The 16,869-nt window shown below is 37.1% G+C and overlaps 1 protein-coding gene across 2 annotated transcripts in view; it reads left to right on the top strand.

Annotated features, from left to right (window-relative positions):
- Nucleotides 1–742: 742 nt before the first annotated feature.
- The window catches only part of PTGFR (prostaglandin F receptor), a 47,403-nt gene continuing 31,276 nt past the window's right edge, over nucleotides 743–16,869 (top strand). The window contains exons 1-2 of one of the 2 annotated variants that reach the window (XM_007978201.3): nucleotides 743–1,394; nucleotides 2,821–3,690. In XM_007978201.3, the coding sequence (XP_007976392.1) occupies nucleotides 2,893–3,690 (798 nt within the window). In that variant the 5' untranslated portion in view covers nucleotides 743–1,394; nucleotides 2,821–2,892. The other variant, XM_073007191.1, reaches the window with a different exon arrangement.

Below are 16,869 nucleotides of genomic sequence, written 5' to 3'. Positions count from 1 at the left end.
TACTCTGTGTTATATTTTCAGTATAGCTTGTCACATAATTGTTCCTTGGATACTGGCCATTCATGTATAATATTTCTCTAGTAACCAGGTTATCTAACCAAAATGTTTAATTCCCTCACCATAATTAACAGTTTAGTTTACAAGTTATGATCATATCATTTTTTAAAATTTCAATATCTACCACAGGGGAAACCTGCAATCATTCTTTTCTACAGTTAATGGCTAATTTATTTTATCTCACTTTTTCATTTTTTGATCCCTCCCAATTTCCAGGAATTTAGAGGTTCCTTCTGATTTTAGAATGGAGAAACAGGGTTCATTTCCATGTGGTACTGATTTTTCACATAGGTAGTAGCAACATTTTACTACAATAAAAAGAGCAAAAGTCAGTAATAGATTCACTTAAGTGTTTAGCTAGAAAAATGAGACACAGCTAATGGATATGTGTCGAAGCAATATTAGATAAAAGCAATTACAGAATAAAATGGTTCAAATCATAATTCCTAATGAAAAAATAGATTACTTCATCATAAATGTATCTCCACGAAATTTATTAGATGCACATCTCTTGGAGTATACATATCACTAGAAATTCTCTCTCCAGTGGACTTCTAAAATCACTGAAATGTTACTAATCCCTTATCTGCCGGTGTTGATCAAGAAGGCATCTCACCCCTTTTCCTTTTCACATTCCTTAAAAAGCTGGAAACAGTCCCAGTCCTCTGTGTGACAGTGAACCCTAAGACTGCGAGTGTTTTCATTTACTGGGCTTGAATACCTGTTTTTAACTCCCTGGAGATATTTGCCACAAAATTCTCCCTCAAACACACAACCTCTTTCTACCTGGTTTCTTTATGCGTTTCGAGCTGGACTTGGAATGAATTGTCTGCAAGCCACCATCTGACAGCCTAACACACCATCTTAGGGTTTCCTCGGCTCTCCAGACTGCTGTCTTGCATCCTCAGAGATGGCTTGGGGATAAAAATGAGTTTAAAACAAAACTTTCTTTAGCTGGTCCAGCGGCTAAGGGCAGCTCTGATGCATCCAAGCACGGTGCCCTCTTCTTTCCCAGTTCTGCTCTGTGCCCATGGAAAAGGGGGCGGAGGCGAGAGAGAAGACGAAGAGGCGGAGGTCACTCGCGCGCCCCATCCCTCCCTGGCTGCCAGCGCAGCTAGGTGCAGAGGGATCCCAGGAGCGGAGCGCGCCCGGCAGGTTCCGCGCTAAGGGAACGAGTGCGAGGAGGGGACGAGCGGCAGGACCACAGCCGGCGCCCGAGCAGGATCTCTGCGCTGGGCTTGGTGGAACTTGAGGTGGCGGCGGCCCAGGGCGCCATGGCTCACCGAGCGGCTCGGTCTTCTCCGCAGAGAGCCCGGCTGGCGGCCTGGGATGACAAGGTACCACCCCTCCAGAGGCTGATCCCGACGCATGGGCCTCCGTATGCTATCCAGACCCAGGTTTAACCAACTCACCCCCTGGGACACCCGGCCGCAGCTTCTGCCGGCTGCGCCTGACACTGACTTTGGACCAGATTCCCCAAGCTAGGGAGACGCGTGGAGAAACAAGGGTACTCTGGGCTAACCCGTCCCCATTCTAAGCTGCTCGGGTGGGGACTGGGTAGAAAGGGTCTCCGAAGAGGGAAATCGGCAGAGATCCCGCTTCTTGCCGCTGCAGGGTTCCCTGCGAGCGGCACTTCGAGTTTCTCAGCCGGGGACCTCCTCACGCCCCGTGCCAGGATGAGGGAGAAAACAGCCCTTTGGCGTTTGAGCAATTGCAGAAAGTTTCAGCGAGTTTGTCAGTTTGGAGAGGATGTTGTGAGACCAGGCCAAAGGGCGGCGGGGGGTAGTAACGGGCGAAAGTCGAACTGTGAGTAAGACCTGGAGGAGGTGACCGTCCTGGGGGCAGCCTAGGCAGTCCCACTCCGGCTGGGCACAGGAAAGGCTGGCTCCGGAATTCCCAGCCTCCGGGAAAGCTAGCTGCTCGGGAAACGCCAATCGAATTAGCTCGGAGCAGAGTGATTGTGGCCTTGTGTATCCAGTGTCTGTGACTCAGGCTTCAGCCCCCTAGGGGAAAGAGTGACAAATAAATACTTCGCCTTGGATGTTGCTACTTTGAAGCTGTAATTGGACAGTATCTTGGCGGAGGTGCACAGTGAGCGTGGCCCGCCCCCTTCCCTATGGCGAATCAGAATTTCTGCACAGGGGCAGCTAGACCAGAAAACCTTCCTAGAGACTCACCACTCCGCTTTTCATGGGTTCAACGTGTGTGTGGCTTGCTGTTATTTGATTTAGGCTTAGAAACATATTCAGAAAATCTGCTTAACATCAATCAACTTAACATCAATGAACTTGCTAGTCTCCTTCCAAAGTTTGGAGATTGTTATGTCTGCCTGACAAGGAGGTCATTCAACTGAGGAATAATCTGCAGTTTGGGGACAAAGGTTTTTTTTTTTTTTTTTTTTTTTTTAAATAGACTTATGATTTTAAAAACCTTATTGGGTTTAAATCTAATCTTGGTAGCAATTTTGTAAAACCTGAAAATTTTAAGGTGTCAGTGATGTGTAAGGGGGACATACAGGAGGAGGTGCTCATTTGCAGAGGGGCCACAGAAGTTAACCAAGGGGTCTCAATTTCGACAGTTTCTTCACCTTGAAAATGAAATGTGGAACCGCAGGCAGATATGAGCTGCTTTCAGTATGATGCAACCTTGCTTGTGATAGGCCAGATAAAACCTATCCCACCACAGGGTGCTGGGGCACGTCAGTCATAAACGTCAGATGAGCAGTAATGCGTTGTTCATAATTCCTCTCTCTTTAACCTACAGATGTCTGGACTGCAAGCTTGCACAGTTTTGAGAGGGAGATGACTTGAGTGGTTGACTTTTATCTCCACAACAATGTCCATGAACAATTCCAAACAGCCAGTGTCTCCTGCAGCTGGGCTTCTTTCAAACACAACCTGCCAGACGGAAAATCGGCTTTCCGTATTTTTTTCAGTAATCTTCATGACAGTGGGAATCTTGTCAAACAGCCTTGCCATTGCCATTCTCATGAAGGCATATCAGAGATTTAGACAGAAGTCCAAGGCATCGTTTCTGCTTTTGGCTAGTGGCCTGGTAATCACGGACTTCTTTGGCCATCTCATCAATGGAGCCATAGCAGTATTTGTATATGCTTCTGATAAAGACTGGATCCGCTTTGACCAATCAAATGTCCTTTGCAGCATTTTTGGTATCTGCATGGTGTTTTCCGGTCTGTGCCCCCTTCTTCTAGGCAGTGTGATGGCCATTGAGCGGTGTATTGGAGTCACAAAACCAATATTTCATTCTACGAAAATTACATCCAAACATGTGAAAATGATGTTAAGTGGTGTGTGCTTGTTTGCTGTTTTTATAGCTTTGCTGCCCATCCTTGGACATCGAGACTATAAAATTCAGGCGTCGAGGACCTGGTGTTTCTACAATACAGAAGACATCAAAGACTGGGAAGATAGATTTTATCTTCTACTGTTTTCTTTTCTGGGGCTCTTAGCCCTTGGTGTTTCATTGTTGTGCAATGCAATCACAGGAATTACACTTTTAAGAGTTAAATTTAAAAGTCAGCAGCACAGACAAGGCAGATCTCATCATTTGGAAATGGTGATCCAGCTCCTGGCAATAATGTGTGTCTCCTGTATTTGTTGGAGTCCATTTCTGGTAAGAGCCTGAAATTTTGACTTCTGCTTTCTTGTGTTAATCCATATTCAATTCAAGGTTATCTTTTTCAAAGTAGTTAGTCTGGAAGTTTGGTCTTTTAAATGCTGAGAATGACCCCTACTCAAAATTTATTTCAGCACTCAGCTCTGGCGTAGAATTACATGGGATATGACACATATGGTTATTTTCCCACAAGCCCTGAAGTGAAAGAAATGTGTTGCTAAACAATTCTAACCATAGTGTTAGCTGCTTCAAAGCAGTGTAGTTCTAACAGAAGTTACTTATTTTTAATATACTGAATATGATTATTTCTAAAATGTGAACAAAATGACCAACTATAAAACAACATTTGAACAGATTGCAGTAAGTCTTGATAGAAAGTTACATGGACTTTTAACTTGTAAACAGGGCATATTAGCTACTGGGTTCTCCTAAGCATGTAATGACCAGAACTGCAAAGGGTGGTGCTGAATTGAGATAGCTGGATAGTTCAGGTGTACTGCATGGATAGTTCAAGTGAAGAAATCAGCAGTTCACTAACACAGCGACAATGCCATTAGTCCAGGGAGTGGTACGTTTGGCAGGAAGGCCAGAGATTCCTCCCTTATTGTTTCATTCATTTAACATTTTAATTTAACCAGCATCTATATGTGATAGCTTGATAGTTTAATTTGGAAATGAAAGCTAAAGTGAAGCTATTAGAAATAAACATAAATCATGCCATTTTCCAGATAGAAGATAAAAATCATATTTATCATAGATAAGTAAGACCTTAACTCTTTCTAACATTTTGCTTTATAATATAAGAAGTGACAACATGCCATGAAAGAAAACAAAAACAAAACCCTCTGTAGTGAGCAAGTGAGGCAAAGATTTTCTTTTTTCCCTCGTCTCTAACAATGGGGAAGTGGGAGGGCATCCAGAGATAGCAATACAGGTGGGGTGGAAGTGAGGCAAAGGTAGAGGTAAGACAAAGGTAGTGGTTGTATCTTACCCGGTAGAATGAAGGTGCTTGTTACTAATGCAGTTTTCCAAGGCTCCAAACAGGCTGATTTCCCAAGAATTGTTGCTAGTGCAATTTTTTTTTTTTTTCCTTTTTTGAGACAGAGTCTTGCTGTGTCACCCAGACTGGAGTGCAGTGATGTGATTTTGGCTCACTGCAATGTCTGCCTCCCGGGTTCAAGCAATTCTTCTGCCTCAGCCTCCTGAGTAGCTGGGATTACAGGCGTGTGCCACCACACCCGGCTAACTTTTGTATTTTTAGTAGAGATGGGGTTTCACCATGTTGGTCAGGCTACTCTCAAACGCCTGACCTCGTGATCCACCTGCCTCAGCCTCCCAAAGTGCTGGGATTACAGCCGTGAGCCACTGTGCCCAGCCCACTAGTGCAGTTTTAATTATTGATCCAGATGATTTTGATACACATAAAAGTTTGTGATAGCTGCTACTGCAGACAGATTCTATGACAGAGTTGAGTTTATTTTACAAAGGGAGTTCTACTTTTCTAATATTTTAAAAATTTCTATTCATATTATTGCCTCACAACCTGAATTTGGCTTCTTGAATTGTTAAGTCATTTAAATATTTTTCGTGTTGTTCCTGAGTTGGCCAGGTCATAAGAGCTCACCCAATGGGAGAGTGCGTCTATCAATGGCAAGTCAACCTTTGGAGACCTGTTTATTGTCAATTGACAATTACTTGGGTGAACCCAGTAAGAATCTGATGTGTGATTAGAGTATAGTTGTGTGAATTGAATAACAGAAACCATTTCTAACAACACTGGAACCACTTCATTGTTTATTTTTGAGGAGGTTAAAGCATGTCACTTGACTAAATAAATTTCCTGAGTATAATGCTTTTTTAGTTTTCTGTAGTTAAGCTTTGAAGTAAAGTAGCTTTTAAAACTAAAAAATGAGTCTGAATGAGTTGAAATGAATTTGGGGGTGGTGAAAGAAACACAAAGAAAGTGAGAAAAGAAGTGGCTAAAAATGTTTAAATAAACTTTTACAATGAAGGTTGTGTCTCTGGAGAATACCTCAGAACAGTGAAATAGTGAAGCATTAATAAATGAGAGACATAATCTGGACAACTGAGGTAATCACTTGTATTTTGTCTTTTGTTTATTCTGAGGCAACTTAAAAATTCTGTTTAGTTACTGGATTTCGACTTTGAGGAATAGGAGTCATAGACTTACTCCTGCAAGACTATGGAAGGAAGCAACATTTCAGACTCTTGGCATGGATGTTTTGAATGTATGTTTTCCCCTAATTTCTCCATTCCTGGATTTTTGGTTTGGTTTGGAATAAATATTACAATGTAATTCATATTTTGAACATATTTCCTAGTGGAAATAAAGTTTCATTTTTACAGAACATTTTCTGAGGTCTACCTTCTCTTTAACTATGAATTACTGATATATCTATGTCACAATGTATAAATACTTTTGGCATGAAAATTATTTCTGTGTTAGATGGGTAGTAGATACACCACAGGTATTACTTAATGGGCTGATATTTTGAGTTATTTTAAGGATTCTTGGCTTCCTGGCTTCTTTTGTGGGGATTTGAGTCTTCATGAAAATTTCTGACTAAAAGATTTCATCAGAACTTTGGTGTTCTGGACACAAGTGCCTTGGGGATTAAGTTAAGGTCCTCAGACAGGTATAAATAATCTTATAAAAATACGGGCTTGAGAATCTCAAAATAACATCCAGTACTAATACTTCAGTTGAAAATTTTCTCTTTTTCTCTCTCACACATCTAGGAGGATTTTAATAGATATTAATTACTGAGCCATCATTTTCCTGTCCACCTTGTATTTTAAAAGCTTCTGATTTTTAAAAATACCTCTGAAACCAAGCTTCTGGATTCCTACAGATGCATTGTAATAGTGACAGCCTCCAGGTCAATGCCCTATTTCATACCATGTGCCTTTTCTCTCTGATTAAGTGTGAATTGTTGGATTTGTATTTGAATGAAAATCTGCACACACTCTTTGATCAGTGTTCACAGTCATTTTCAAGTTTCAAGCTGGAACAAAGGTAGAGGTACATACACTAAAAGGAGGAAAGGAGTAAGGTGATGATGGTGTTTGTGCTTGACAGGAACTACTGCATCAGTACTTATCAATAGTGGCATAATTTCTAAAATCATTGAAATTTATAAATTGAAATTTATATTTAAGTTTGTGTCAAAGGTGATACTTTATGAATTTGTTGAGTTTTAATCAATACAAAGGTAAAATGATCGTAATGTTTGAATTCTCTCTCATGTTAATAGACTCTATTTTACTTTTTTGAGTAGTTTTGGGTCTACAGAAAAATGAGTAGAAAGTAGAGAGAATTTACAAATACTCCCTTCCCCTCCTCCCACCCATCACCTTTATTATTAACATCTTGCTTTGGTGTGGCATATTCGTTACAATCGACGAGTCAACACTGCTGTATTATTATTAACTAAAGTCTGTAGTTTACATTAGGGCTATCTCTTTGTGTTGTACATTCTATGGGTTTTGAAAATCTAGAATGACATGTGTCCACCATTACAGTATCATGCAGAATAGTTTCCTTACCCTAAAAATCCCCTGTGGCATTATAATGTGTTTTATTTTTCCAAAAGGGGAAAATGTGCTTTCCTCCTCCTAGTAACTGAAATGTAGAAATGTAGTACAAACATAACATTTGTTTAAAACATAACTTGTTATTTACTTAAATTTTCACAATATCTGGGTTTTGTAGTTTTAAACACAGTTAATTCATTCACATTCATTTAATTATAATGCTAACCAAAAAATACAGGAAACTACAACCGATGCTTATTATCTTACAGTTCCATTTAGCAACAAGTTAATTCTAAACATCTTTGAAAGTGAAACAGCAATTATAAAATTATCTCGTGTTCTTCCTAGATGAATCACTTTTCCTTAATAAATAAATCTTGAACACTTTCTCCTGATGTCTCTATTGTGAAGGGGAAAAAAGAGATTTACCAGCACTTTTGAGAAACATTTTCTCAATATTGTTTTGTTTCTACTTTTATATGGGTAATGATTCTTTGTAATGCTCCACTTCTAGAATATGCAACCCTAAAAGGAATTAATTATTAGTGCTATGTGTAGTTCACCTATTTGGCAGAGCAACAAATACTTGTTGACTGGTTGACTGTAACTTAAGTAGTATGAATGTCAAAAGATTGGAAATGATTGACCAGTATATGGATTCTGAGTTTTGTAGGTTAACAACCAAGCAGACTCTGAAACCAAATGGTAATTTTAATCTGTTCCCTAATCACCAACGGTAGACCTGGGACTCTATTAAACTTCAGCTGTCTTTTACTGGAAGGCCATATGTTTGTTTTACCTTCTCTTCAGGGATACAGAATAATTTTGAATGGGAAAGAGAAATATAAAGTACATGAAGAGCAAAGTGATTTCTTATGTAGGTGAGTTTACCCAAGAAATGTGTTCTCTTGCAAATGTAGAGTTGGAGCTTGATTTTCCTAAGATACTCTTATGCTAATATTTCTAGTCAACATAGTTAAACATTGTTTGGTCACTAAGGTGTTTGTCAGATATAGATCAAAGAACAGGGTGGCTAATTGAACTTTGCCTGAAATTACTAAAGGTATTGACTTCATAATGACCAGGTCTTAAAGGGCTAATGACAAATGATGGAGTAACATGACATCATAGCACATTTTGACTATTAGTGAAGATTATTTTCTTTGAAAGGCTGACCCCCATCATCATATTTAAGAATGGTGTAATGGAAATCTATGTATGTATCTTGAGCACTTGCCTCAATACCCAAAGGATGGTGAGTGGATGTACGTTTATATGTTTTATGTGAAGAGATAATGTGGAAAATTGCACATGTACAATATAAATGTGTACATGTATATATGTAGTGTGTATATTGTTTATGTATTTAGGTACATACATAAAAGTGTAGATGTGTACATACATACCTGTGTGTGTATGTGTATATATATACACATACACACATAAATGTTAAATTACTTCCCAAATTAAAAAAATTAACCAATTGCCATTGGATCAAATAAGAGAGATTCTAGTGGGTGGCATAGCTATCAGATACTGTGTTCACTACTTGGGTGATATTAGAAGCCTAAACCTCAGTATCGTCCAATATACACATGCAACAAACCTGTACAGGTATCCCCTGACTCTAAAAACAAGCAAGCAAGCAAACAAACAAACAAAATGGACTGTTCTATAGTCTTATATTAGATCTTGGAATGTAGGTCTGTCAGGTTTAGCCTTGGATTTCTGCTGATTTCAGAGGCAATATTTTCATAAATCGTTTTAGCTAGTTTTCTTCGTGAAGAGGGAGGGTCCCTCTGTTTGGAACGTGGAAGCAGCAGTGAAGTTGTCCGGATACAGGACTGATGACACCTGGGTTCTACTCCTGTGAAGTTTGTAACTTAGACCTAAACGACTCAAAATTCGTATCTAGCAGAAAAGGTGTATTTTAGAGATACGTTAATGTACTTTAATCATTGGAATTCAGATGGCTTTCTCACACTGGGGAAAGCATGAAGTAAGTGCCATGGGGTGAATGACCAACCATAGCTAGCAGAGGAGCTGTTCTGGGAGATCAGGGAGCATGTTCCTGTCCCTGAGCCTTGGTGTTCTCCTGCCTGGAACACTCTCCTCTTGACATCCATGTGACTCTCTCCCTCTTTCTTCTCTGTTTTCTCAAATATTCCCTCCTCTAGCCAGGCTATCTTAAAAAGTTCCTTTTCTCTTTTCCTCTTTTCCTTTCCTCTGCTTTATCTCCCTCATAGGACCTAGCAGGATGTGATAACATAATACACATTTTTCTGTTTATCTGGTTGTTGCTGGGCTTTTGCCCCCAGCACGCAAGCTCCTGAGGCAAGGGCCTTGCTGATTGTTCTGTGTTCAGCTCCTAGACAAGTGCCTGGCATGTAGTTGGGGTCAGTAAGGGTCTGTTAAATGAATCCTACGTAAAGGAGGGCCCAGTTGTTGACTACACTCATTTCCACTTTGGATTAGCTCTGCTGAGCAGGTCAGGACCTGGTTGATAGACCCTGGGAATACTTCTAGTACTTTGAATTGTGATTTGAGCTGGAGAGGTCTGAGAGGGAGAAATTCTGTGTTCAGGAGTTCCCTAAGAATGTAAGTTGGAAGTAGTGTCCTGGAGAATCTTGGACTTTCTGAAGTTTGAGTCCAGAATGAGAATTTAGGAATTTTGTCAGCTTCTAGAGGAATTTCATGGATATGCTAGGCTTGGTATTTTATTTTATGATATTACAATGATTTGTTTATGTGTTTTCTCTGTTATTCCAAATGGTGCTGGGTGGCTTTACTCTACTTTATTAGTTTATGTTTTAATTTCTAATATAATGAGCCATTAATCAATGTTTGTTGAATGAATAAGATAATGAATCCAGTATTGAATGGGAAGTATCAAAGGCAAAGGAAAATATTAGGTAGTAGAAATTTGGATTAATTTCACCCCCGAGTCTTTAACACTGTTATTTTCTCTATAGCCACATATTTTTTTCATAATGTATTTTTTTATTAGTATTTTATCTCTGAGAGAATCATGTCAGGGGACAAGAGGAGAACTTACTTTGAGTAAAGACCTCCAGATATTGCATGTTCCTTGTCATAAAATGAAAGCTCTATGGTAAATGTGGAAATTTGTCTGAAACGGGCTTGCTTACATCATATCTTTACCAGCTGATTAAGTGAATGTATGTGCCTTAATTTGTACTGTTATCAGACTAAAAGATTAGGTAGGTTTTATATTCACAGCGGATTAATTCTCCAAAAATTCTGACAGACCTTTTTAGCGGACACCGTGGTACTCCTCCCCGATCTTCCTTTTCTCAAGGAAATTTCCTTTAGCTGAAAGTAGCTGCCTTGTCCAAGATTGTGTCCCTGTCTCTTGGGGTCAGTCTATGTGCAGTGACTGGTGGATGTGGGGATACAGGGAACTTGTTCCCCTGCCTTGTTGGGATATTTCTGAAGGTCCATTCATGTTTCAGGACTTGCTGAGGCATCTGTTGAGGAGTTTCCTTGCAACTGCATTGCAGCTCCTCTCCTGCCCAATCCTGCTTCCTTCCCCACTTCACTCCCTCCCTGGGAAGCTTCCTGCATGCAGATCTCTGCCCCGAAGTCTATTGCCTCCACAGTCTACCTTAGGACAACCTTTCAGAAATCTATTTGTTCATGTACTATCTGCATATAAAGTGCATTACACATTGATTTACAGCATTATTTGATAAATATATGAGCTATGTATAGGCTATGTATATGGAATTGAGCTCATTTAAGTATAAAACTATCTCCCACCATAAAAGCGTATAGTGTAAAATTGGCAAATGTCAGTCCAGTTTTAAAAGACATTGCCAGGATGAGAATCTACACAAGAATTTGTTGCTTTGGATGAGCACGGTGACCTGGAATACTTTGTTATTTTAAATTTATTTACTCTTGGAAAAACATGACCTTTTTTTTTTTTTAAGAAGAAAAACTTATAAAAATGCCCAAAGATATCATAGACATCGAGACGACACTTACAAAATATTACTTGAATGACTTAAGTGTAAATGAATCAGAAACATGTGTATTAAATTTATACCCTCATGGATATAAAAATCTTCTGGCTTAAAGGGTTTTGGACTTTTTATTAAACTCCAAAACATTTGAAGAACAATTCAAGATGTTGATGTGTCCCAAAGCAATTTGGGTTGCCAGTTTTAGCTTTATTTGCTTAAGACTTATCTTTATAGGAAGTATATAAAATGCATTCCATTTGTTTTGGAAGGCATGTATAGCCACCCCAATTTTACCTGATACATCAGTATCATTTATCTGTACTCAGAGAGGACTTCATCCCATAGGATAAATTTGTCTTGTGGTACTTGTATCAGAGCTTGTGTAAACCTGTCTCCTGTGTGTCCTCTTTTCTGGGTGTAATACAGCTAATGCCATAGAAGAGTGAATATAGTTGTGGTTTTACATAGGCAGGGAGGTGTTTTTTCTCACTCCACCTCAGCTATTGTATCCCAAATGAAATTCAGACTGTGGAATGCTGAAATGGAGTGTGGCCGTGGTGTGATGGTGAAGGAGACAGAGACAATTGGATTACGTAAAATGAATTATTTTAGGTTTTTGTGCATAGTCCCAAATCAAGGCTTCCTTTGAGAACAGCATAGTTATTCAGAGTACAGGTGGGGAACATGAATCTCAGCCTCACCACTCCTTAGCTATGACCTTAGAGTTACTCTAAGACAATTGTGCATATCTGTGATTAAAATCATAGTATACTCAGATGTACTGTCAGATTAAATAACTTGACTTCCCTAAAATCTCATCACAGAGTGATTGGCGCATAGTAAATGTACAAGAAAATCCATAAATACTCAAAAAGTTTATTGGTATTAATGCTGCCCACCATCTCAATGAAAAATAATCATCTGTGTTAGTTCAGATGTTTTCCATTTTCTCTTCCATTAAGAAAGATTGGTTGCAGTAGAAAGGAAGAGAGGAAGAAGCTCATAGCTTCAGAAAACTTGAATGTTTCCACTCCAAGTTTCAAATTATCGGTCCTTATTTCACTATCTCATCAGAAGTAAAGATGTTGCCTGCTAACCTCCTAAATATTCTAATAATTTGTAAGATATTAATTATTAGATCAGAGTTGTGAGTGGTACCAGGGAGTAAAGGATACAGATCTTTCCTCAAGGAACTTATAATTTAGTTGAAGCAAAAGATGTAAGATATTGGCCTTTGAAGAAGCAATATAGTGTAGTGGTTTAAGAATCTGGGTTCAAGTCCTGTTTCTTTCACTTCCTGACCATGTGACTGTAGCCACCTGTTTCCTCATAATTAAGTAGTAATAAAGCAAAGTAAAATAAGTAAAATAAAGTGAAATAAGTAGTAATAGTACCCACTTTATAGGGTGGTTGTGAGAATTAAATAAATTAATGTATGTAAAGCACTTAAAATAGTGTTTAACATATGACAAGTACCATATGCTTCAGTTATTATACTATTCTCATTGTTGTTTCTGTTACTATTAAATAACAATTTTGCCTGCTAATCATTTTGTCAATGAGATGATCAAAGGCACTTTAAAATTATTTATTAAATGAATAATGCGGCTTATAAAAGGGATTTGTCACTTCTAATTTGATGATCCGTAAGTTATTATTTGTTTATTTATCTGACAAATATTTATTGGGCATCTAACATGTATCAGGCACTGTTCTAGATTCTAGAATAACAATCTCTGTAATTTAACTGTTCATAATGTCTATGGCCTTAAACAATTGTACTTATAAGATAAAAAGAGAAGAGATATGCAGGAAATTGAAATATAACGATTCTGTCTTTTGTTACAACAGAATAGCAAGTATTTTATTATGAATGTTTGTGGTTGGGATTATTTGTGACAACTTATGAAAAGGAAAAAATTTCTCTGGGCTATCATTTACAAAGAAAAATTACTGGAAATAAATGTAATTGAAAGTCAGTTAATGTAAACTGTAAGAACCAATGAGAAAATAATGCATATAATTCCCAGAGATACAGAAGTGTGAAAATGAGAAGAGAAACTCTTTAGTATTTGGGCCAGGATTAGAATACAGCAGGTTATAATAAGTTAATATTAAAAGAAAAATTTTTCAAGTAATAAAATATGAGTAGTAGAAAAATTAAGTTAGATAATACAAATTTAATAATTCAAATTAGTATTTTATACTATCTTTTGATAAGGAAAGTGACTCAGGATGTAGAAGAGAAATAAATTTTGGGTGAAATGAAGCATTACAAAAGCTCCTAACACTTTCTAAGAATTCAAGGAAGTTTTAGAAATAAAGAAAAACAATTAAATCATTATATTGCTGTGAACATGAGTAATAGGAAGAAAACCAAAAAGTTCATTTATACTTTCATTTACTCATGAATAATTTACTCATTGATTTACTCTTTCAGCAGACTTTGCTGAGGAAATGGGTGGGTGTCTCTCCAGGTGGAGGGTAAAGGATAGAGACCGAGACATGACCTGGGAAAATATTCCTGAGACAAATTCTAAGACTCATGCTTTCTGTCTCCTTCATTTTGTCTGTGACCTTGCATTCTCTTCTCCAAACTCCACATGCATCCTCTGCCTACTTTTTCCACTTTTACTATGGGGTAAACATAGCTATTTGTATTTTTCTGGCGCTGCTTTGGAGCAGGTCAGGGAGGTAATGTCTTAGTAATACTGAAGGAACCTCTGATCACAAAGGTGAATCAGTAAGTACTAAATACACAGCAAGAACATTGTTGTAGCAGCAGTGGCAGCAATATTTGTTGTTATTGTTATTATGTCACCCTTTATTTTGCTTCTTGCATTTATGACCGTGGCTGTGGACCAGAAAATAGAAGGAAAAATAAAAGTCACATGAGTGAAGGAGAAACAGAATGCAAGGGTAAAAACAAGGCAATTACGGCAGCAGAAAGCTAGTGGTGTGAGGGTGAAGAGAGGCACTCTCATGTTTCAGGAACTCTGTTGGAAAGATGAGACCTTCTTTTATTTTCACAGACATCTTCTCCTTTATTGAGGAATATTAAATATCATGTATTATATTCCCCAAGCTATTTGAAAAAATATAATTTTTTCTTTAGCTATAAAATTTCATTGTAAAAAATTATAGCAAACTACACATTTAAAAAAAAAAATCTTCCAAATCCCACTATCCAGAGATAACTACTGTTAGTATTCTGGGTACATCTATCCTTTTACCTAGCTAATGGGGAAAATACATTATTTTAATTCTTTGATTAATAGAGTAAACATTTTTTATTACAGTTGTTGGGCATTATCCCTTTTACGAATGTACAGGTATTTGTATTTTTCTAAATGATGTTCAAGAACTCTTTGGATAGCAAAGAACAGATAATTCTGATATATAAAAATACTTACAATATAAATTGTTATAAAAGCAGTTGCTTTTTCAGGTTTATTGTTTGCCTTTTAATTCAGTATTTGAGTTTACAACAGTAGTGAATTAATAATTTCTTTTGTGGTTACTACTTTGTTTCATGTTTAAAAAATGCTTTTCTCAGGCTGAGATGATATCAGCATTTCTCTCTTTTCTTCTTCTAGCGATTTTCCCCATTCATCATTTGTATTTATGTTTTAATACATTTATGACTTATTTTGGTTTGATTTACAAGTTAATGATCTGAATTTTCTATTGAATGGTTAGTCAGTTGTCCTCAAATTATTTATTGAATGATCTTCCTGCGAACTGTTTTAAATTCCTACATTTAATATATATAACATTCTAACATGTGCTTGGATATTTTTGGATCCTTTATCTTATCCTATTGCTCTTTACGTATAATTAGTATTAGCTTTATGTACAATTATCATCTTTACATTTTATTTAGACTTGGGTTCAATTTATCAATTTTAATATAGAGTGTTTTTTATCTTGATCGCAATCTATCTTATTATCAAAGTCATGTTTTGAATAAAAATTTTGTAATTTTCCTCGTAATAGTGAGGCAAATTAGTTGTGTTAGTTTTATAACACTTATAACACTTTCATTCTAACTTTTTTTTTTTTCGAGATGGAGTTTTGCTCTTGTTGTCCAGGCTGGAGTGCAGTGGCATGACCTTGGCTCACTGCAACCTCCACTTCCCAGGTTCAAGTGATTCTCCTGCCTCAGCCTCCTGAGTAGCTGGGATTACAGGCACCCACCACCACACCTGTCTAATTTTTGTATTTTTAGTAGAGATGGGGTTTCACCACGTTGGCCTGGCTGTTCTCAAACCCCTGACCTCAGGTGATCCACTCACCTCGGCCTCCCAAACTGCTGGGATTACAGGCATCAGCCATTGCACCTGGCCTATTCTAACTTTTTAAAATTTTTTGTTTCTACTGTAAATATAATCATATTATTTTCTTTTACATATACAAATACATAAGAAAGCAATGATCTTGATACATTTGTTGTTTATGTGGTAAAATTTGCATAATATAAAATTTACCATTGTAACCATTTTAAAGTGTACAATTCATTCACAATGTTGTGCAGTTGTCACCACCATCTTGTACAGAACATTTTTTTTACCCGCAAAGAAAACCCCATATCCAACAGTAGTCACTCCCCACACCCCAAAGTCCATGGCAACCACTAGTTTCTCTCTTTCTGGGTTTGTTTATTATGGTTATTTTGTATAAACAGAATCTTACAATATGTCATCTTTTGTGTCTGGCTTCTTTTGGTTAGCATAAGGTTTTCAAGGTTCATCTACATTGTAGCGTGTATCAGTACATCCTTCCTTTTTGTAGCTGAGTAAATTCATTTGTTTCAATATACCACATTTTGTTTATCTTTTCAGAAGTTGATGAACATTTGGGCTGTTTCCATCTTTTGGCTATTGTGAATAATAATGCCACTGTGAACATTTGTGTACAAGTTTTTGAACACCTGTTTACAATTCTTTTGGGCATATAACTAGGAGTGGAATTCTTGGTAATATAGTAATTCTGTTTAACTTCTTGAGAAACCACCAAACCTTTTCACAGCAGATGCACCATTTTCCATTCCTGACAGTAATGTGTGAGTGTCCCAATTATTCCACATTTTTTTTGCCAACAGTTTTTATTTTCTCTTTTTATTTTTATTTATATTTTATCATAATGGCTCTAGTGGATGTCATGGTAATTCATTGTAGTTTGAGTTTCATTTTCTTAATGTTGAGCATCTTTTAATGCACTTGTTGGCTATTTGTATATATTTTTGGAAAAAATCTTTTTATTTTTGTGTGTAAAAATGTTATATTGATCTGTAATTTCCCTGTTTTATTTTATTCTTTTACTTTTAATATTAGAATTATTCTAGTTTTAAAAACCAGTAGGGCAATCCTTATTCTTCCAGGTACTAGAATAAGTAAAATAATTTGGATGTTAGTTGCTTTATGATTTGACATTATTTCAGCATTTTTTTGACAGTTTTAATTTTTTTCCTAGTGATTGGTTTGTTTGATTTCAGTACAAATTTGCTACTAAATTTATACTCTCAAGGATACTGAGTATATTCTAATAAAATATAATAACCTAATAAATATAATATCATATTTGAATAAGATATAATATCTTAATATTCTAAGAATATAAAGTTCTTTTTGGCTAA

This window comes from Chlorocebus sabaeus, chromosome 20 (genome assembly GCF_047675955.1).
Source record: "Chlorocebus sabaeus isolate Y175 chromosome 20, mChlSab1.0.hap1, whole genome shotgun sequence".
In the NCBI taxonomy this organism is placed as follows: Eukaryota; Metazoa; Chordata; class Mammalia; order Primates; family Cercopithecidae; genus Chlorocebus; species Chlorocebus sabaeus.
This window is presented reverse-complemented; position numbering and strand designations above follow the sequence as displayed.